This window comes from Brachionichthys hirsutus, unplaced genomic scaffold (assembly GCF_040956055.1).
Source record: "Brachionichthys hirsutus isolate HB-005 unplaced genomic scaffold, CSIRO-AGI_Bhir_v1 contig_643, whole genome shotgun sequence".
Lineage (NCBI taxonomy): Eukaryota > Metazoa > Chordata > Actinopteri > Lophiiformes > Brachionichthyidae > Brachionichthys > Brachionichthys hirsutus.
In genome coordinates this window covers 130-22,508 of record NW_027180794.1, presented here as the reverse complement: position 1 = coordinate 22,508, position 22,379 = coordinate 130, and the positions used below count along the sequence as shown (strand labels likewise).

General features: G+C 44.0%; 2 protein-coding genes across 2 annotated transcripts; both read left to right on the top strand.

Moving 5' to 3' along the window:
* The first annotated feature begins 2,339 nt into the window (after nt 1–2,339).
* Nucleotides 2,340–12,215, top strand: LOC137916727 (small conductance calcium-activated potassium channel protein 2-like). Its single transcript, XM_068759697.1, is given in 5 exon segments — nt 2,340–2,407; nt 2,409–2,500; nt 2,503–3,059; nt 3,328–3,423; nt 11,757–12,215. Coding segments are annotated over 5 exon segments (1,272 nt in total).
* Nucleotides 12,216–12,610: 395 nt separating this feature from the next.
* LOC137916728 (replication protein A 70 kDa DNA-binding subunit-like) lies at nt 12,611–21,467 on the top strand (the record flags this gene model as incomplete). Its single annotated transcript, XM_068759699.1, has 7 exons — nt 12,611–12,620; nt 13,613–13,749; nt 14,486–14,634; nt 17,076–17,205; nt 19,829–20,005; nt 20,992–21,099; nt 21,381–21,467. Coding segments are annotated over exons 1-7 (798 nt in total), but the record flags the coding sequence as incomplete, so codon positions are not given.
* Between the last annotated feature and the right edge of the window lie 912 nt (nt 21,468–22,379).

Sequence of the window (22,379 nt, the reverse complement as noted above, 5' to 3'; positions counted from 1 at the left end):
TGGCACACATTGATTACACTTTCAGTGGTATTATTGATATTGATGGTCTTAATGAGCCAGTTGCTGCTGACAATTACAGGAGCTGTTTTTGTCAAGCTAAGCAGGCTGTACAATCTGCTACCCGCCTCACTCTGCATGATCGAATCGCCATCCGGCAGATAAACGCAAGGCTTTTGAAGTAAAGTTAGTGCTGACTCTGTTTTTGTTGAGCGGCAGCATGTTTCCCTTTCAAGGTACATCAGAAAAAGATTGGAAAGAGGTTTGCATGCAAACATCTCTGATAATAAGATTTCATTCCTGAATCTGAGATGTTTCAGTACACTTGATGAAAAACAATCATCTGAATTGCATTTATAGTCCGGAAATCTGGAACTCATCTTAATTTATAATAATAGCAACACCTCACTTCAGTATTTTACTTAGATTTTAGAAATAGGTCAACAGAAGAAATTAAATGTTTTATTTTACTCTTTTATTCTGTAGGATATAAATGTATTCGTGTATTTAATGTATGAGATTTGATTGAAATCCATTAGTGAATTTACCCACAGATTTATTATGGTATTAAAAAATTTAGAAACAGGTATTTAGGGCTGTCCTCCTGGGACTTATCAGGGTTTTCACAGATGGATTATCGTTATTAGCTCTACCGTTATGTTTTGGCCGACGTGTATCTGTTTGTCTGTTTGTGAGCAGGATTACAGAAAAACTGCTGAAAGATAAGAATGGGTCTTGATGACAAATAAATACATGCACTACTACAGACCAGATTTTATATTATCAGCACAATTAGACCCAAAAATGATTTCCCGAAGGCTATTTAAACTCCATTAACTTTTAGATTCACGGAATCATTGTGATTAATAACCCTCGCTGATTGGGGCAAAACTGTCGACGCTTAAAAAGTGCTTCTAATTAAAATGCTGGAATAACCAGGACTGGGTGAAAACCAGATCAATTAGTGAATCACAGATCACTGCGGCTCACGCTGAATTCATCACAGTGATAATAATCATACGTTGACAGGCTGGGATCGATTCATTTGAATTTATGCATGCTGTTCATTCACTGGTTCACACACACACACACACACACACACACGCACGCACACATACCTAAACCTTTTTGCCTCGAGGGGCGGGAGGTGTCACGTGGTGCGTAGCTCCAGCCAATCAGCAGTAAGTGCGCATTGCGATCCTGTGCGGAAGGGTCGTTTCATCAGAGGCGCTGCGATCAACGAGCGGCTGGAGCTGTCCAGGTGCTGAAAGCTGACTGCGCCGCCAGGCCGGTTGAAAACACGTTTATCGCTTTCAAAACACGGTGCTGATAGTAATTTATCTCACCTCACTCCAACTTTTCAACTCATCTAACGTTGTAAGCTGCCTTCATGGGCGAAAGACCACGTGATGATTTGGGCTTTAGACATTTCAGAGAGGCGCTAAAAAAGGAATTCCTTTCTCGTTAGATTTGCTGCGGCTGCGACCCCGGGGTGGATGGATGGCTTTCCGCCGGTGGTTGATGCCGTCGCGGTGTTTTCCTCGGGGTGCTATAACTCCTCTGTATAGTCCATTAACAGCGCAGCCACCAGCGGGCGCATCAATCTGTGGCTGCAGACACGATCCTCGGCCTGCGTGGGTCACGTGGTCGGCGGTCAATGAGCTGTCAATACACATTTGGAACGGAGTCGTGGATTTATGAACAGGCCTGGTTACAGTGCAGGACGCGTGACGTTCAAAAGCAGCTCAATGGGAGAACAAGCCCGTTTCTGCGTTTCTGTTTGTTATTCTTTGTTATAGAGACTTCTTTCTCAAGTCGAAAGAATTCAATAAAAAGTACCGGAAGATCGTCTGTGTGCTTCCGGGCGGCAGCGGGTTGGGAACCAGCGGCTCACCGGTTCGTCCCGGCCCAAACATTGAGCACATGGGCTGGTGGCTGGAGAGGAGCGCACTCCCGATGTGCCCTTCAGCAAGGCACTGCATGCTCCTGGCACCCTAAACCTTCACCCTATGCCCTCTCGGGGGGCCCATATACATCCACGCGTGTGCGTGATTGTGTCGAGGGGCCCCTTTACTGTTGGTGTGTGTGTGTGTGTGTGTGTCGTGTCCTTCACACTAATAAAGCGTTCTGCTGAAATCACGGCAGGCTTCACGCCCCGTGGATCCAACCTGCGTGACGTAGGCCCAGTTGTTTTGGTCTCCTTTGCCCAATCGGAGGCTCCGCTCACGCACGTTCTACCGGAGCCGACATGCAGCGGCTCTGTCCTCCGGTGCGTCCCTCCTGCCCGCCCGTCGTGGGCTGCTCCGTGGAGCCCGAATGCTGCTTTACGCAGCAGCACTGACATGGAAACCTCGTTGCCGCTGCAAAACGATTTGTTTCCGCAGCAGCAGCTCCAGCGCTGCGAGTACCGGACACCGGGAGGACCGGCTCGGCGAGCAGCACGACCGACGCTGCACCGGTGATGCGAGGGAAAGCCTCGTCCTTCGCGTGGGAACTTTAAGGACCTTCGGAAACGTCTTCGGGGGGGGGGCTGCGAGTTCACACCCTCTAGTCATGGTAGTTCCTCCAGGCATCATCATCATCATCATCCTCAGCAGCAGCAGCAGCGCCGCGGCCGGCAGCGGGGCCGCCTGGGCAGCAGCCACAGAGGCGGCGGCTCCTCCGACGGAACGGCCATGAGCAGCTGCAGATACAACGGCGGCGTGATGCGGCCGCTCAGCAACTTGAGCTCGTCCCGCAGAAACGTGCACGAGTTCGATTCCGAGTCCCAGCCGCTGCAGCCCGTCTCCGCCGCAGACGCGTCGGACGCTCTCGTATCCAAGACGGAGAATAATTCCACCACCCTGATGCCTTACGCATCGGGAGACGGCGGGGGAGGCTGCGGCCACGGCGGAGGCAAATCGGGTAAAAAGAAGAACCAGAACATTGGGGAGAAGCTCGGACACCGGAGGGCCCTTTTTGAGAAAAGGAAGCGGCTCAGCGACTACGCGTTGATCTTTGGGATGTTTGGCATCGTTGTTATGGTTATAGAGACCGAACTCTCCTGGGGAGCCTATGGAAAGGTGCGTATTTTCTCCAAGTCCGTGCCATCCGGTCCGTCGTCGTGACAGAGCCACTTTGGATTTGAAGTAAAGCAGATAAACTTACAGCGAAAGTGGAAAATCTGAATAAGGGACCACATAATTGTGGGTGCAGATCAAACCATGAAGGGGGACCCCAATAAACCGCATGCTTTGCATCAGTGGCTGAAATTATTACACAACATTTATGAATTGTATGTCATTTTGATGTTGTGTCTTGCTTGGCTTTAGTGTTTTTGCTCTTTTCCAGGAGTCCCTGTATTCATTAGCTCTAAAATGCCTGATAAGCCTTTCTACAATCATTCTCCTGGGGCTGATTATCATATATCATGCGAGGGAGATACAGGTAATGTTGAAACACTCTTTTCCTTATTCTTTGACTGCTGCCGTTGGTGTTTGGTCAGAATTTACACTGTCCCTGTTTTTTATAGGATGGTTTTAAAAGAAAATTGACCCGGATATTGGTTGTTGTTGTTTTTTTTCATTGACTTCAGATTTTGCAAAGTTTCTTACGGAAGCAAGTGGAGTCTTATTATCTGTTTCTCTGCAGCATGGGACTGTGTGATTAAGTATCTTTCCAGCATTTTGTTTTTTTTTCTGAAAGGGTTTTTGCAACTTTTATTTCAACCTTCTTGCAAAGTAAAACTCTGTACAGCTCTCTGATTACAACGCCATGACTTCCAAATCCCAGGGGAGCATCAGTCAATGAAATAGTCCAAATATAACGTAGGTTGCCCCCTTCACACGTCGACCAGAGGGATGATGGAAATGCACACACAATTACCATATTTCGATGCATAACGTCAGGGTTGTTATTTCCCCTGCAGAAATGTCCCAGAAGCTCGTCTGCATAAAAAGATCGTGCTCATCCTTCCTTCTCCTCAGTCTCTGCATCTATTTCACTAGATGCTTAGTAACTGTAAAAGATTTAATTTGTGAATGGAGCTTTTTCACCTCTTGCTTGGGCAAACTAGCCTCTATGCTAATATATTGCATTGAACACATTGTGTTCGAGCTGTAACTTATTGGGCCCAGCTCACAATCAACCACTAAATGATAAAGCATTGATTTGTGCATATTTTAATACTTTTGAATGATAATGAAATATGACTTTCTTGCAAAAAAGAATCACGTCTCTTCATTTGTAGGTGCATGGTAATTGGCAGTTATGTATTATGGAATGCTGCAAAGAAATACACACACACAAAAACAGGAAATAAGGAAAATGCGCCCTTGGGGGGAAAAAAATTGGTGATATTTTAAATTTAAAATCGTCTGCACCTCCAGAATTGTTTGCTGTGGAAAGTTTAAAGCATTTTCAGAAATTCTGCTATCATGATTCCGAAACGCATCTGTATTCACAAATATGTGGATGAAAGCACTTTCCTAGGGCTTGAATCCTCTCTTGTGCACATTAAGCCTACAGCTGTCAATCAGTCTTTGCGGTGACCTCGTGTTTACGTTGTAGCGCTAAAGTGGGCATTTATTTTACCTGTTGCCAGCGGCGCATTTAGCCCACAGGAAGGCCGCTCCAAACCTCTTTCATCCAGACTCCCTTGACAGTCGTGTCGATATCCAAAGCATTTTTCACTCCGGATAGCTCTCCCTCTCCTCTAAATTAAAGACATTTCCTCTTTTGCGGAGATAGAAAACTTTATTAAGGCAATTGTTTGCCTCAGTGTTGATTACTGAAAAGCACTTAAGGCCATGTATCGCCCCCCCCCCCCCCCCCCCCCCCAATGAATTATATTCAATTCATTCAGACGCTGAAGTCTGAACGCTTAAATAAATCAGAAACCGTCATCGTCCTGCCCGGTCCTTTCTGCTTCTGTCTAAATGAACATTGATTCTAAGTCCATTTTCTAATTCCAGTTCCCCTTGCAACAAACTATTCGTCAGCTGTGAGTCTTTCTGTTGAAACCCAGTTCATGGAGTTAATGTTCCAACGTTCACCACGCCAGCTGCTCCTTTCTTTTCCAGCCCGAGGGAGTTTTGTTCTTCCTGTCATTAAGTCCGTCATCACTTGCTTCCCGCTGACTGACAGATGTGCTCACAGACACACACACACAAACACACACACACATTTTAAGTCTGTCTTTCTAGTCACACACACTCTGAATGTGCTTCCTTTTCATTTTAGCTGTGAATATCTGCCCTCATATGTGTTTCAATGGACAACGCCTGCTAGATGTTTGTGAGTTTGGAAAAGAATCTCATAGAAAATTTAAGTTCCGACTGATTTGGTGTCGTAGACAGACAATGTAGAGTTTGTGGGGCAAAAAATCTTCCAGCAGAATCCACGCTGTCCTTACTTATGAGACCTGGTGACTACATTACCCACAATCCAACTCAATAACAAACGGTTGAAGATACTAAAGAGTGGCTGATGATCTCAGTCAAAGATGAGGAACAAATGATGTCAGGTAAAATTGCTTTAAAAAAAAAAACCTGTACAGAGACTTTCATGTGTAAAATTAGTGGAGTTAAACTTCAAATCTGCAGTCTTTCAGGCCAGATTTAATGTCGTAAGAGTAATCTCCTCATTTTGCTCCAGCCTTCCTTCAGAGTCACAAACATTAAACCATCTTCAAAGGCTTTTCTCTAAATGGCTTGTAAACTGAATTTGGGGGCGTGCTCTTACACTTAGAGCGGCTTCGGTGCTGAATTTCCTGTCAGAAAGTGTAAAACGTCTGACTCATTTACGTCACGTTAAAATGATCAAATATTTATCGAGCACTCTATCTGCCATGTTGTTGCAGTGTTTGTGGTTCATGTGTTGGCACGCTGCACAAGCCTTCAATGTTTGAAACATTCGTGTGCTTAGAGTGCTGGTCCTAAAGTGCACTTTTCCATGTGGGACATTTTGCTCCTGCAGTGAAATTGATTATGCGTGCGCATCCACGTGTACTCGCAGATGCCTGTCAGACGCAGAAGCAAAAGTCAAGATGATTAAATGCTTTGCTTCCATTTCCAGACCCTTAAAACTGACTTACTTGTCAAAACTCTGCAAAGACTTTTGCCTTTTCATGTTAGGTATCAACTGTGGAGTCTTTCTGCAGAGTGATGTGAGACTCAGGAGGTCAGGTCAGACAGGATCGATGCTGGGCATCATCTGTCATTTGAATTTTTTATCTGCTGTGCAGCCTAGCTCATTAACAATGTTTACTGCAATTACAAGAAACAAAATGCATATTTGAATCCTCAGTTTACCTGCTGATGCAGTCCAGGATCTTTTTTTAATAGTTATCCTTTAAATCCTGATTCAGTCCACGCAATGCCTTTTCAGTCCAGGTGACTTTGTGGAGTTGGCAACCAGAAGACTTATTGTCTAATATGAATTGCAATTGAAAGGATATAGTCTGCAGCTGCTTCCTGTCTTGGACTTGTCATTGTCAAAATCCCATTTGATTCTTTCACGTGACGGTCGGTGATCTCTCCTTATTCTCAAAAACAGCAGAAGCTGACATTGGGAATGTCTTTCCTTCTCCTCCTCAGATCGAGCGTTGTTCGCCCCGGGGCGATTTGTGTTAAGACCGTTTTAATGCAGTTGAACCATGTGATGAAAAGTTCTGCAGAGTTTTATTTCCTTCTAATGTAAAATGCTTTGAGCCGTGTTCGTTCCTTTAACGCGAGATTTAGTGATGAATGTCAGCGCTGATGTTTCACAGTCGACAACCTGCAGAAGAGATCAAATAACATGTCGTCTGAATTGCGGCTGCAAAGTCAGACGAGTCGGTGCTTGACGCTTCACCCCTGGGTGGTGCGTTTGTGTCAGAGATATGGGGTAACTGCAGGAGACGCTCTGGAGAAATCTGTCTCTATCTGAGACTCCAGACTGGAGTCAGATAACCTGCATTTGGCTGGTGACCTCAATGTTTTCACAGGACACACACACACACACACACAAACACAGGCTTTCAAGGTCAGACACCCAGTTCCCAACAAAATAATCCCTAGAGATAATTTATTCATGGGATTTACTAAATTGTTCTCTGCACGCAAATTCAAACATGCATCTGATTTTCTTTCAATTATTCCTGTGTGCAGTTCGGCTGCAGCTGAGAGATTTATTTTAAACACACCTCTACTTTGGCTCAGACGGGGTTTATGATGCTTGAATAGAGCAAATCTGAAACAAAAGCAAACGGAAACCCCAGAGCGGCTTCAGATTTACTGGCCAAAGTGGTCTCTTAGTGGCTCACTTTGATATCATAAATAAACTATTGCAATAGTGTCTAATTGGGCTGAACCTCTCAAACCCAATTCACTAATGAGATTGAGCGATTTCATTCTCAGCGACAAGATATATGCTCCCATCTCAGCATTACGCAGATTAAATATTGAGCCGGACTCCATTAGCTGTAATGAGTTGGGTGAGACCAGTAACCAACCTAGCTAGCGTCACTGGTGGAGCCCCTCCGAGAGGCATCTTAGGACATTGTGCCTTAACTTAATTCTCCTTAATGAGCGAGGGCCGTGCACTCTTACTGATTACACCGTCAAACGGAGCAGGCCGGGGGCCTGGGAGACGCCAGCGACAGCTGCGTTTAGACCCCAAACCGGCTGTTGAGCTTCTTTTGGCAGGTTTTTAGGTTTCTTGTTTATTTGGGGTGGAATACACACACAATCGCTTGTAGTGTCGCGCAAACCAGTGTGTGCATGTTTTCACATTTAATGCAGTAAAGATTTATGAATGAACAAATAAATGAAACATTCAGAATGAAAAGGTTTGGGTCATGACCGAAAGGACAAGATCCCGGATGCAAGCGGTTGAAATGAGTTTCCTCTGCGGGGTGGCCGGGGGCTCCCTTAGAGACAGGGTGAGGAGCTCGGTCACCAGGGAGGAACTCGGAGTAGAGCTGCTTCTCCGCCACATCGAGAGGAGTCAGCTGAGGTGGCTGGGGGATCTATTTCTGATGCCTCATGGGTGCCTCCCTGGGGAGGCGTTCCAGACATGTCCCACCAGGAAGACATGTCTTAGGTCTTCCCATCGGGGAAGACCTAAGACATGCTGGGGAGACTGGAGGAGGTGTCTGGGAAGTCTGGAAATCCCTGCTGAGACGGTTGCCTCCGATGGATGCATGGATGGATGCATGGATGGATTTCACTCAGATTAGAAACGTAGTTTTCCCCTTGTTCTGTGAGGAATATGAAGTCATGCAGGTATTTTTGAATTGATTCATTTCAGTTCTGGCTTTATTTAGATCCCTTTTCCTTTGATGAGTTGCACACTCACAGATTGACCCTGTATATTGCAGGGGCAGGAAGCTCATCCACCAGCCCACATATTTCATCTGATCTTGGAGGGATTTGTAGACCGTCCTTGTCCCCAGATGCTGAAGCCTGCAGACATAAATCATCTTCTGACTTAACCTCAATCTCCACTACAAGGTTATGATTTCTCATTTCAAGTCAAATGCCTCAGCTGCCAAAATTGCTGTAACTCTTGGCACACCGTATATCAACCCTACCTGAGTCCCTGATTTAGATTGAAAAATCATTTTCATATAAAATTGTGACATTTTGTGACGATCAAGACCTCGGTGCATTCCTAGGAAATCCCATTGAAACAGGAGACACACCAGCAACAGGCTATCTTTAAATATATAATATGCTTTAGTTGCATTGTTTAAATGATATCAGTGCCCTCTAACTAGTCGAAGCATCAATCACCTTCTGTATAAAACCTTTTTTTTTTGTATGCAGATGTAAGTAGCTTCCTCAGCCTCTGTCGTACCCTTCGGTCCGGCGGCTAGCATGGAATATTTAACGCTGTGAAGTCAAGGACCTTTGAGTGTTATATTTCAGGTGATCCATTACCATAATTGCTTTGAGCTGCCGAGGAGCCTTTCCTCATTCAAGCCGCATTTAAATGTTTAATTACATTGCTTTGAGGTAACAAACTTCTTAACTGCACAGGACAGGCTTGCTGTTCAAAATGTCAGACACAATGCTGCTTGCGACTTTTTGCAAACAATGGACTCGGCTTTTCTCTGAGCCGTAATTCTGTAAGTAAGAAGCTGCAGGAGAATGGAGTCACAGCTTGTGTTTCCGTGTCTCCGTTACACACCCCCGCCCCCACGGAAAGCCCAAGAAGACGAGCTGTGGTTAGAGTTACACACGTCTCTCTGACAGATGCCAGTTTGAACAATGGCCTCTGAAATTTTAATTTGTCTGTATTCTGTCTTTGCAGGGAACTGATTGTGGCTTTTAAATATATAGATGAGTCTCGGAGGGACTGTTGTTCCGATTGTTGGGGGACACGTGTCATTTGTAGCTTCGTCCTGTCCTGCTTGTAACGCGCCAGGCTGTCGACAGTTGACGTTTCTTTTGTCGTGGCTGGTGGACATAGTGCCTCAGAAGCTAAAATAAGTGCTGTGTGTGGGTTAAAGTGACGCTGTAGTGACAGATGTGAAGCATCCATGCATGCCTGTGAGTGCAGGTAATATCATTGATTTTTCTGTGCGGACTCTTTGTCCTTGAACGCGTTTATCCAGGCTTTTCTTTTCGATGCGAGAATTATGACTCTTTCTGCAATTAAATCTTTATGTGACATATCACTGCTAAATTTACATTCTAGGTCACTGATCCCATTAGGCCCTCAGGAGGAGGACACTTTTAGCTCCACGGCATGAAATGACAAATTAAGCTAAATGGAGACGAGTTGGCAAAATATCAATTTGTGATGTATGTGATGAATATTGTAATATTTTCCTTTCTCATAGACCAAAAACTGCATTTGAATCCATTTATGGAATGCATTTCAGACCTAAACAGATTCAGGACTGCGTCGAAAACATTGTTGAACACGTTTTACTTTCTTGGCTTTGGCATTCTTAATTTCTCAGATTGTCTCTGATTTAATTCTTCTTGTGCTATTTGGAGACATTTTATGAAGAGTCCGTGTTATTAGCAAAAGGTGAAATTAAAATAAGCACAACATGCATTTTCAACAAAACATTTCGGCTCTTCGTTGGCCTGAGTCAATAATGAATAAAAGAATAGTTGGTCAAGGAGGTTTAATTGGTTGGTTGGTCAGTCGGTCAGCAGGAATACATAAAAATCTCTGAAATGGATTTCCATGAAAAAAGAGAGAGAAAGAGGACTCTTGGACTGGAATTGACTCCCCTAATAGTTGGTGTTCGCCCAGATAAAGGATGATGATTTCTTTGTCTTTCTCTTGTTTGGTTTCATACTGTGAGAGTTTCTTTCTTCTCACGATAAAAACACTCAGACATATTTACGGGGTTGGTATCTAAGCACGATGAGTTTGTGCAATTTGTCGTAGATCCAGATAAGAAATCCAGATCCACAACATTTGAATGTTTTAAAAGGTGATGGTTGTCCCTGTTAAATATAATTGCAGGACTATGAGTTTGATTTAAACTTACCACCGTTATATGCAGAATAAAGTAAAGTAATGCTGACTGTGATTGCGTTTAATCTAAAGATCTGCTTTTACACATTCTGATATATTTTTGTTCAACTATTGACTCTCAAAGCAAGACAATGATGCCCTTAGTATATGTCGAATGTTCCTTTTTGATTCATGCCATGCACCAGCATCTATAGTAAATCCTGCACACAAATCTGAGCCATGAAAGATTTGAGCGTTGCCACCCCAAGCAGATCGGGCCGCCTCGCTTTCGGCAAAATACAAAGCTCTTCCTCTGTCCCCCACCTGACCCGAAAAATCTATTCTCTTTATCGTCTCTAAACTTAGAGCTAAGTATTACGTTCTTGTCTCCAGGTTTCTGTGGAACAACAGCAGCTGTGCACAATCACACTTGTATTTGGTATTTTTCTTCTGTCTCCATTAAAGTATATTCTGCTGTTCTGGCTGATGGCACTGAGCTGTGAACGCTCTGGCCAAAGATAAGGAAGATTGAACGTGATGAGGAGGAGCAGAAGAGTTGACCATGAGGAAAAGAGCAATCCAGGGGGGGGGGGGGGGTTGAAATCCACCCACGCCAAAGCCCCCCAGTGGAATGTCCTTCCTTCTGGTTGGGATGTCCAGGCAACCAGAACCTAATGCTAATGCGCACGCGGCAGATGTTCTCATCAGTATAATTGAGGTTGAGAACGTGACACTCATGTTTATTTGGAGAAGGAAAAGCAGAGTCCGGGTGAATTTACAGTCCTGGACTGTTTTAAATCTGTAAATCCGCAAAAAGAAATTATTGATCTTAATAATTAATACGAGCCAGGTGGCCAAATCAAAGTTGAAGCTTCAGAGAAATAATTAATAGCTGCGACTTTTACACCTAATCAGAAATTAATAGAAACAAATGGCTGCCTAGAAGAAGACGGCAGAATGAAAGCTTCTTCTTTGGATAATATTCTGAAAAACGTTCTTTATTTCACTGCGGCAGCCATCGTCAGATTCCCTTGGACATATCTGAGGGCCCGTTTTGTCCTTGAACAAACTTAACATCTTCCCACTCCACTATCTCTGTGGACGCACCTCCTCGATTTTGTTCTGTTGAAATGTAGGTTGCAGCGATTCCAGGTGGTCTTTAACCCTGAATGGGCCTTAAAAAAATGAGACTCAAAACAACAACCAAGGCTGCGCGGCTTATTGTTTAATGAGGTTTAATGATTTTCCTACAGATTGCTGTGTCAGCATGTTGAAAATAATCTTACCTCTCCTCCCGCCTCACCATGTCCTTCTCCTTGCAGTTATTCATGGTGGACAATGCGGCTGATGATTGGAGAATAGCCATGACATATGAGCGCATCTTCTTCATCTGCCTTGAGATCCTTGTGTGCGCCATCCACCCCATCCCAGGGAACTACACCTTCACCTGGACAGCGCGTCTCGCCTACTCCTACGTGCCATCCCAGACTGATGCGGATGTGGACATCATCCTGTCCATCCCCATGTTCCTGCGACTGTACCTCATCGCTCGTGTCATGCTGCTGCACAGCAAGCTCTTCACGGACGCCTCATCCCGCAGCATCGGTGCGCTCAACAAGATCAACTTCAACACGCGCTTTGTGATGAAGACTCTCATGACCATCTGTCCTGGGACGGTGCTGCTGGTTTTCACCATCTCGCTGTGGATCATCGCTGCGTGGACTGTGAGAGCTTGCGAGAGGTGCCTGGATCAGTTTCTCACGCAAAGCTGCACAGCATAAAACATAGGAAACGCGTAAAATAGATATAATTATAAGAATTATTACCTCCGCCAAGGAGGTTTTGTTTTTGTCAGGTGTTAGCAGGATTACATAAAAACAACTGGATGGATCTTGATGGGGGGGCAAAAATGTTGATTTGAGAGCAATCCGGATACACATCTGGATAAAATATATATATATGAATTTTCCCATTTACTTAAAATGGAAGCTTTTTCAAAGAATCATATCTTGGAAAATATGCATTCAATTCAGTCACCAAAAATCACAGTTTAGCCTCTTCACGTCAGACCAATGAAATGATCACACAGGTCACAGTGGACCAATCAAACACGCTCACTAAATGATTCGGTCATTTTGCGCTTCATGCACACACAGACCTGTTTGCCAGTACGCCGATGGCGGACAGTATTCCGAACTTAATTCAGCCATAATCATCAATGCTACTGGTAGCATACGCAGGAAGCCGACTGCGTTTTCGATCACTGTGAATGCTACACGTAGCTTACTACCTGTAGCTGTCAGTGTTTCGTTTTTGCTTTTTCTGCAATATAAATTTACCAAAAAAGTGCTAATTGTTATGTTATTTTCTTCATGAAGCATTAACTGACTAATGCGACTTATACTCTGGAAACTACGGGACTTCGTTCTCCTTTGAGGATGATATGATTTCATCGATTGAAAGGGACTTACTTACCATGCAAATTTAAAGGTAATTAAGTGCACTTTATTTATAAGCAATGCACCTTTGCCTGTACAATATTAATGTTTTTTTATTTTTTTTCATCTTTACCAAAGCAGCCAGGAAGAGTGAAAACTCCAGGCATGACATACATTTTCTTTCAGAGTAGTATACCCAAAACATTTGGCTGCAAAACTTGGCAGTATATATTTTGTTCAGTATAAATACGAAGTAAACAGAGTTCTTCTGATGAGTTGAAAACCACGGGCCTGTGTTTGTGGGCGTCAAGCTATTCGGACCTGAGCAGGAAGCAGGGCTGACTCGTTGGATCTCCGTCTCTTGCAGCAGATTACATGTAACGTTGGCGATGCCCCTCACACACATTTACAGATAAGTGATAAGTATTTATCTCTGTCGGTCAACAAGTGTGATTGAAAGGCATTGGAGGAAACGAGTAATCCCCTTTCTCGGACTGTCCTGCATGGATGCGAGTTCACACGGACCAGTGACCTTACGCCTGGTTTTAAATTGATTCTTTGAACATGGTGACCTGTAGCCATTAAAGCCAAACGCATTTCATTATTTATGTACACGGCTGTTTGTACATGAAAGGTTTGGATTTAGAGGATTTTTAGAATTTATTATTTTTGAAAATGTACCATTTTCTAGCATTGAAGTGCACCGGAGGTCCTGACTATTTCACATTCATTCTTTGCAGATGTGATTGGAGTTTGTAAGAGTGTGGACGAAGTGACCCGCCTCACCACAAAGAACAACCGTGAAGTTTCCAAACGGACACTCAATCTGATCGACATGAGTGGAAAGCTGGTGACTGTCACACTGTGGGGAGAGGATGTGAGTATAGTTCATCAGATGAATAATAGAGTGGGCTGGGGGTTTCGTGTCTGGAGCGTTTTACATCGGTGGCAGAAGTCAATACCAGAATATACATATTGCAATGGGGAAGCTTTCTTTGCAGAACAGTTGACTTTTCAGAGGTTGATCATTGCCTGCGATAAACTGCTTTTCAGTGCAGGAAACTTCACCTTTAAGGTTTTTATTTATTTGTAGGTAGATGACAATTTCCTAGGTGTACAGTGCTGTGAAGCTAAAGTTGCATCACACATTCACTATGACACGAGTATGTATATATATATATATATAAAAAGCTTACACAAATATAATTATTTTCAGTTGGAGAGTGTTTGAATTAGAAGAGTTTCTCGTCTGGTTCGAGTTGAGAATCAAAGACATTTGTGTTTTTAATGGTTTCATTGAATTCCCAGTCGCCGTGTGACGCGGTAACTGTCCTCCTGAAGTAGATTTATTTCTGTAGGGACTCGCAGAAGTACCCAAAATGTGCTGCATAGGTTATAATGAATAATAGCATTAAATCAAGCGTTGGCCTTTCATCTCTGGGTCTTCTAATTTTGCCTCCCTTCTGTTTAATTGTTTTGTTCTTTGTCAGATTATTAACATAAAGTGAACTTTTAAGCTAAATACAGTGAATGAAAACAAAGAATGCATTAAATCCAAACGTATAACGGCAGTGTTTCAATCATTTCCTCTCCATCCCTCCCTTGTGTCATAGGCTGAGCAGTTTGATGGCGCCGGTCAGCCCATTGTGGCCATTAAAGCGGCTAAGCTCTCAGACTTCGGAGGCCGATCTCTCTCCGCATCCTTCAGCAGCACCCTGATGATCAACCCCGACATCCCTGAGGCACATCAGCTCAGAGCCTGGTGAGTGAGCCACAGGATGTTGGATTGTGATTGCAAAATAGTGTACTTGCTGTGCAAATCCAATACTTTGTGGGGGGTAAATACGTCTGGGTGTTTCTAAAATATGGTTTAGTTTTGACACCCAAAAACTTTGTTATTACCATGTTCTTATCTTAATGCCAATTTATTTTGCCACGGCCTCAAGCTAGAAGCTAACCTCTGTCTGGGGTGCAGATATTTGAATGAACATTGAAGAACTGAAAATATCTAATTTGCAAGTTTCTATTTCCAAAGTTTCAGGAGAGCGTGCTCAGATTCTCATCACGATTAGTCTTCCACCATTAGCACAATGTGGGGGAGCCGTTACACATAAGTGGGAACCATACTCAGATCTGTGGAAATGCATTTTTTACTCCTCTAATCATCTCCAGATTAAATGAAATCCAGACTAATTTCCGTGTGATTACTTTGATTGCAGCAATTTTCATTCATTTCTCGTGTGTGTGTGGGGGGGGGGGGTCCACTTGAATTCAGGATTATCTGGTTATGAGCCTCTTTCCATCAGAGGCGTTAACGATACGTAATGTGCTTTGTTACATTCGGAGAGTTGGAGGGTCAGCCTTTTTGTCCTCTGTAATCTGACTTCTGTGTTTTACTGGTGACCTTGATTAGAGCTTTGTTCTTGAATAAAGGTCATCAGGTCTTTGTGTTGTTCAGGCTTATTATTAAGCTCTGTCGTGAAGCAGGTGGGTACACGATTGATAGATGACGCAGTGGTCATATTGACCAAAGACGAATTGATGCTCGGCCTCCCTTCACCTCTGTGGCACCCTAATTGATCGGACCTTATGGATCCTTTTTAAACAGGCTGCCCCCCCCCCCCCCCCCTCTGACATAGAAGCAGATGTCAATATGAGAGCCCATTGATCTCACCCAAAGCCTTTCATTTGTTTAACCCCACAAACGGGGCCTGTTTTGCTCTGCGGGATTAAACCCTTATTTTCCAGTCTAGTATCTCCGTGTGTGGTGACATGCGTGGCCAGCCTCCGGTCGCCTTGGTATTCTTGTAGATGGTTTTTTGTTTCGGTGAAGTTGAACTGCTCTGTGCTCTTGGATCTGCCTGAATTCAGATGGCTGTTGCACATTTCCTGCCAGATTCTTTTGTCTCTTTCATCTGGATCGCTGTCTACCACCATGCCAGTTCAGATTCCCGTGCTCCTTCCTTTTGCAATGATTAAAACGGCGACTAGGCAACTGGATCCCGTCAAGGTGGCGTCTTGTTGAGCATTTTACACAGCTTTTGGGGTAGCTGTCAAATCGGATGTCGAGACATGTAACAATTAAGCTTCCGTAGCCTGCAGTCCTGCAGACTATTAATAACTTAATTAATAACTTAATTTTATTTCAAAGTGGGATACACAACAAGGAACGCTGTGGGGGGGGAACCGTGGTTCTTGCCCAGGTTGCTGCAAACATGCTCCCTTCAGATAGGGAATTTTTGGTGAAATATATGACGATCAGAAAAAGATATTTGTGCGTTGACCATTAATCATAACTCCTGTAGGACTTCTGTTAATGAGCGTCGTTGAGCCCTGCCAGTAAATTCACTCGATAGGTCTGAATATCTTTCAGTCAGCGTCCAGCTTGGTGCCGACACAATTAAAGCAAAGCAGTACAGGATCACTAATGAGGAATCTGGTGCCACCATGAAGAGTTTCTCACATTTGTCAGGAGGAGTGGGAATTTGGCAGCCTGTGTGCTTCCCTGGCCACAGCCTGAACTGTTAATGGGGATATTTTCAATTAGTTGTGCCTCCGGGAACGAGGCGTGCTTTACAACCTGACCTCCCCATTGTGTGAACACTCTGCCCCGTGGCCAAGAGATTATAAGCTATATTGATTTTTCTGACCATTTAAAACCATCATTTTTCTAGCCCCAATTTGTATTTCACCTCAACCCATTATTCTCATTCGTCACTGCCTTTGCCGCACTTCATCGTATTGGTCTCCTGGAATTACTTGGACCGTGGGGGTGAAAATGGGTATCTGATATCCCTGTAATAGCCTGGACCAACTCCTCGGTCCCTCTGCGGGTGGATTGATTTTGAACGGCCCTCATCTGAACCATCTTTACTTCAGCAAACAGAAGTTGATGCCCAGCCTGGAACAATGTGTTTGAAGCCAGCTGCCAGAGAGCCTGCCTACTGTCTTTTGACGGCCATGTGGGGAGCATCATATTGCGTCTAGGCAGTCAAAATTGATGATGCTGCTGCAGGTTTGCAACTAATTCCACATTTGAGCTTAAATGTGAAAGCTTTGTCAAATTCTCAAGGTACGCTTTCATTGTCAAGCAGTCAAATTATGCGGGTCAAACTACCACGGGGCAGTTGCTTTTGGGTGCAGAGATGTGACGGGGGGGGGGGCAGCAGAACTGAGCAGTGACTGGTGTGTTGCTTCACACAGGTTTGACAGGGACGGTCATGCCATGGAAGGGCAGCTTCTGACAGACATCAAAAGTACCAGCGGGGGAGGAAACACCAACTGGAAGACTCTGTCTGATGTTAAGAATGAGCACCTGGGCCACGGAGAGAAGGTACGCGTGTGGTATACATCATTTACATAATGTACAAACGGAAAGACTGGTGTTGAATCCCAAATGTACAAACGCTTAAAGTCTAATTGCATTTGTGCATGCAGCACTGAGAAATCCCTCTGTGGTGTAAATCTTATCATTTTAGGCTCAAGGTTTTCGTAGAGGGGATAAATATTTATTCTAACACACCTATCACTGCTTCACCTGTTATGAGCTGAAATGTGGATACCATAAAGGCTCCTGATCATTAATCTCCACGTGTTCACGGTGAAAGTCTCCTTTATGGTATCAGTGATCAAGAATACAAAGATTCTCTGGAATGGGTTAACTGACCCTCCGGTAAGTGAAGAGGAGTAGGATTCGGTTCTTTCTTTTTCTTGCATAGATATTTATACATGTCAAATGAGGATCAGTGTATGGATGGATAGTTGGTTATAAAATGGATAATGTGATTATATATAGGGCTGGGTAATGTAACTTCAAATTAAACAATGAATGAATAATTATTACCTCCTAATCACTGCCGTTGGTTTGTCTGTCTGTTACTCAAAAAGCTCTGGATGGATCTTGATGAAAATTTCAGGTTCGGAATGTTACCAGGAACAGATGATTAAATTCTGGTGATGTTCCCCAACAGATCCTGGATTATGGATCACTTTGAAATTTTTGTTAACATTGCAATCAATGGAGCTTCAAAATGTGTTCCTCAATATCGCAGTTGTTTATTGGCCGATGTTTATAGAATTTGACAGTCATGTAGGGTGGGGTCCTCCATCTCGCCACCGAATGTCATCTGGATCGTATCCAGAATGAGGTCAGGAAAAAAACCTTACATTTTAACATTGAAATCCCCATTTACAGATTTAAAAATCAGTTAAAAACACACATCAATATACGTCCTTCTGTCTGTGGGCGTCGACTGCTTGAAGCGTCGCTGCGACTGTTGCCGGTCCTGTCGCTTCTTCAGGCTTCACCCCCCCGCTGTGGGAGCAGATTGTTGACCCAGGGCAACGGAGACTCTTGGTCCTTATCATTGTGCCATGTGATGAGACTCATACGGGGCTTGGGCTCCGGCTGTCGTCAACCCCTCTGAGACATCATAGCGATGGGGGCATGAGGGTCAGGCCTCTCAACAACCCCCTAACAAAAGTGTGTCACAATTAATTGTCCCTGTCACAGACTCTTTGTGTCACGATCTCAAATGTCCACGTAACACGTCCCGTGTCTTCCTTTGACATGAAGCGGCCGCCCTCCTCTTGTTTGCTTGGCACTGAATTTATTTGGGGCTTGAGGTGAGAAACAAGTTCTCCTGTCCTCGTCCCATTTTGGCTGTCTGCTCACTTGCACACTAATTGAGGAGGCGATTAATTGGACCTCTTGGAAAAGCTGATGTCTGGGGTTTTTTAGGGGGTGGGGGGGGTAATGTCTGAACTGGAATTTTTTTTCTCATTTTGTTTCTATCATTTATCACATTATTCAGAGCTTTCTATGCAGACGCAGAGGTACGAAACATCAATTGTCCCGTTTTTGGAAATTAATTTGGGTGGAATGACCTTCACATGCAGGAGCAATGGTCAGAGAGGAGACTGGAAAAGTGATTGTCATTCTATTTAGGAGGGGATCCATTTCCTTCATCCTTTAGAAACATCAGCATTCTGCAAGTAAGTTTAAAAAAAAAAAAAGATGGTTGTCAATGAACGTGAATAATAACGACCAGCTGACGTCTGTTAGTGTGATCGAGCCTTCCAAAGATGTATTCAGGAGGCGAAACCCTGATGTCAGATCTCTGTGGCTCTCAGTTCATGTTCCTGCATTTATCTGACACTCACTGCTTGATGCTTTTTTTGGGGTAGTTTGGCTTCAAGCCGGCGGTTTCGGGGCTCAGACCCTCAATCGGCTCCTTTTTGTCTTGATGAAAGTGTGCAGAGGCTTTGGACCGAGCGGTCGGCTGTTCGAGCCAGGCAACCAGTTGGGCGTCAGAGAAGACCGACTGGTCTATCTTATGGGGAAACCCTATTTTTACTACATTCCACTATTTCTGGTCACATCGGCGAAGCCCTCAACATCTTTTCTTAAGTAAGACTCAGCCCCTCTGGATGCTCTTTATATACCCAGTCATGTTCCTAACCTGTTGCCAGGTAACCTCATTAATTCTGAGCTGTTTGCCGGGCCACGTTAACTTGCATTTAAGATTTTCCCAAAATGGCAGATGCTTGGGGCGGTTGGGTTTGGAGTCCACTGGCAGAAACCCTGATCTCATTACAACACATTCATTGTTGTTTTTTTGTGTGTATATTTCCATTCAATGTGAAATTCCCGTCACTTGCTCGGGTGGTTTCTGCTCTGACTAGGAATGTTTCCCGGAGGCTGTTTATATGCGGCTGCGGTCTGAAGATTCCACACAAAAGCTGCAGCTCCCTCGCCTGTTTGCGTTTGCGCTGCAGCCGTGAGGATCCTGTAATTTATTTATCATCAGATTTTTGGCATGCAGAGCCACATGCTTTAAATCCTCATATTAATGCCATACGGTTTTTATTTCTGCTACCAAGCCGTCGACATGTTTAACATGAACAAAGGTTGTGAGTGAGGACCTGTTAATGAGTTACTTTCTCTTCCCATTTAGGCGGACTACTACACCTGCATGGCTACCATCGTCTACCTGCGCAAGGAGAACTGCCTTTACCAGGCCTGCCCGAGCCAGGAGTGCAACAAAAAAGTGGTGGACCAGCAGAATGGCATGTTCCGCTGCGAGAAGTGTGACAAAGAGTTCCCCAGCTTCAAGTACCGCCTAATCCTCTCTGTAAGTGGCATTCCTGGTTTCTCCTCAACACCTGCAGACACACAGTGTGATTCCTGAACGCTTCCCCTAGTCCTTAATTCCCTTCACGGAAGTTCTCCTGACTTTGTGACTGCGTTTAAAATGAGATTCATTTCTATACATTGTGTTGAATACAAATTTAGAGAAGAGTCCAGACTCGAGTTGACTCGTGACATAGAAGGTGATGAGGAGGGGAGCTGAGTCTTCAGGGTTTTCTGCCAGGGAGGGCATTCTATGGGAGGACGCAAAGATTTTAGGAGAGCAGATAGCTTTATTGAAAACGTTTATCCTGTATGTGACACTATTTTGTCATTTGTTGAGTTGTGTTAGGTTTATTTAACTGATTAATTTTCAAGTTAGGTTTAATATAAAAAATATATTTTTATGTCTGGTGTTGCAGCAAAATGTCTGGGTTAGGTTATTAAAATACAATTTGGTTTGTGACCTCGGAACATGGATCACATGTCAGAACGTCTAAATGGACAAAAGGTACTTAAACGCTATTTATTTATTTATACACAATGTTAAAGTATATACGATAGTATTGTTACAAAAGAAATGCAGGGAGGAAATGAGCACCGCAGCTCATTGACAAACATCACAAAACGAATCTACATTCAGAACGCGAGGACTGAGAAACGGAGCGTTTTCAGCCAGACATGTTAAACCTTTGTTTTGCAGCACTTACCAGTCAGCATGTTGTTGTTTTTAAACTGTACTTTAAGCTGTGAATTTGCTTCTGCTGGATTCATCACAAATGTGTTGTGACGCTGTTTGGTTTGCCAGGATGGCTAACGGGATGATGGCTAATTAGAGAATGAAATCTTAAGAGTAAAAAGGGGAGTTGAATTAAAATGCCATAAGCCACATGCTCACAAAATGTGTCTAGCATGTAAACAACAGTACATTAGTATCTACTTGTGTTTTCTTATTTACCCTTGTTTTTTTGATGTGTATATCATCCGCAGGCCAACGTTGCAGATTACGGGGACAACCAGTGGGTGACTTGCTTCCAGGAGAGTGCAGAGGCCATCCTGGGCCAGAACGCGGCTTATATGGGGCAGCTTAAGGACTCGGTGAGACCTCCCTTTCTGAATATAATGCTGGCCCCAGGAAATGGCGTCTGCTAAACCTCACAATTTGTCACCGCCAACCATGCACACCCACACATGCACTCCCGCGCAGAGAAATCTGTGTTTAAGTCACCCGCTGTGCTTCCTTCTTTTAAATGTGGAATTACTTGTCAAGTCAAATGAGTAATTTTCAATGCAGATTTGTATTTGTCACTTGAAGCTATGGAGAAACATTTACTTAAATAGCTATGCTTTTGAGCCAGTAAAACGTTTTTCACTTTCAGAACGAAGCTGCTTTTGATGAGGTCTTCCAACAAGCCAACTTCAAAACGTACGTCTTCCGGAGCAGAGTAAAGCTGGAAACATATAATGTAAGTAAAGCCGTAACAATACACGGGCTCCTGAAATATGGAAGTCATACATGGTTTTTTGTTGAGAGGAAAACGATGGTCCAGCCTGATCCAGCGCTGCACCCACCACCTTTGCAAGATGAAAATGCACGGCACGTAAATGGGCTCTGATAGTTTTCTCATTCCGTAACAACGCTACTCTGCTTTCGTTTTGACGGATGAAAACATCTCTAAAAAAGCAACTCTGGATTGTTTGTCCAAGAATGTTCATTTCAGTGTCTTTGAGAAGGATGCACACACAGATTAGTTTCCTGTAGGCGCCACAGATAGAGGTTTGTTGTGAGGGAAGCACATAAAAGAATTGATTGGGCTGGGACTCCGAGCAGGAAGTCTGGCACTGGGCCAGAGGCGGTATCCGCCTTCGACACACAGAAGAGGCCACTGTGGCCGTCACATTCATCAAGGCGTCCAAACTGCCGATGGCACCGCTTGGAGCATGCATCGTCCTCCGCACCCCATGTTGGTTCAGCAGAGACACCTGCAACTCCTCTCCCAGTTTATCTTCTGCTTCTCGCCGTTACAAGCCATCCATTGTGCCGTGCGCTCACATTGTTGTCCTGCGCACAATGCAGAGCTTTATATGGGATGGATCAGGTCAACCTTTGTGGATCTTCGACAGTCACGCGAGGAGGATCAAAGAGTCCAATGTGCCATTAAAGACATTTAAATCTCACCCTGGTGATGCCCAACGAGGGAACGGTTGACTTGTGTGAACATATACAGTATTAGTAACTGTCATTTAAGACAAAATGTTTTGTTCTGTGTAGACAAAAGAAGCATTAACAGCTCTAAGGTGTTATTTATGGTTAATTCTGATTATTTAATAATGATGACTATTGGTGGCGTCCTTCATTCCTGTATCTGTCGCTATGA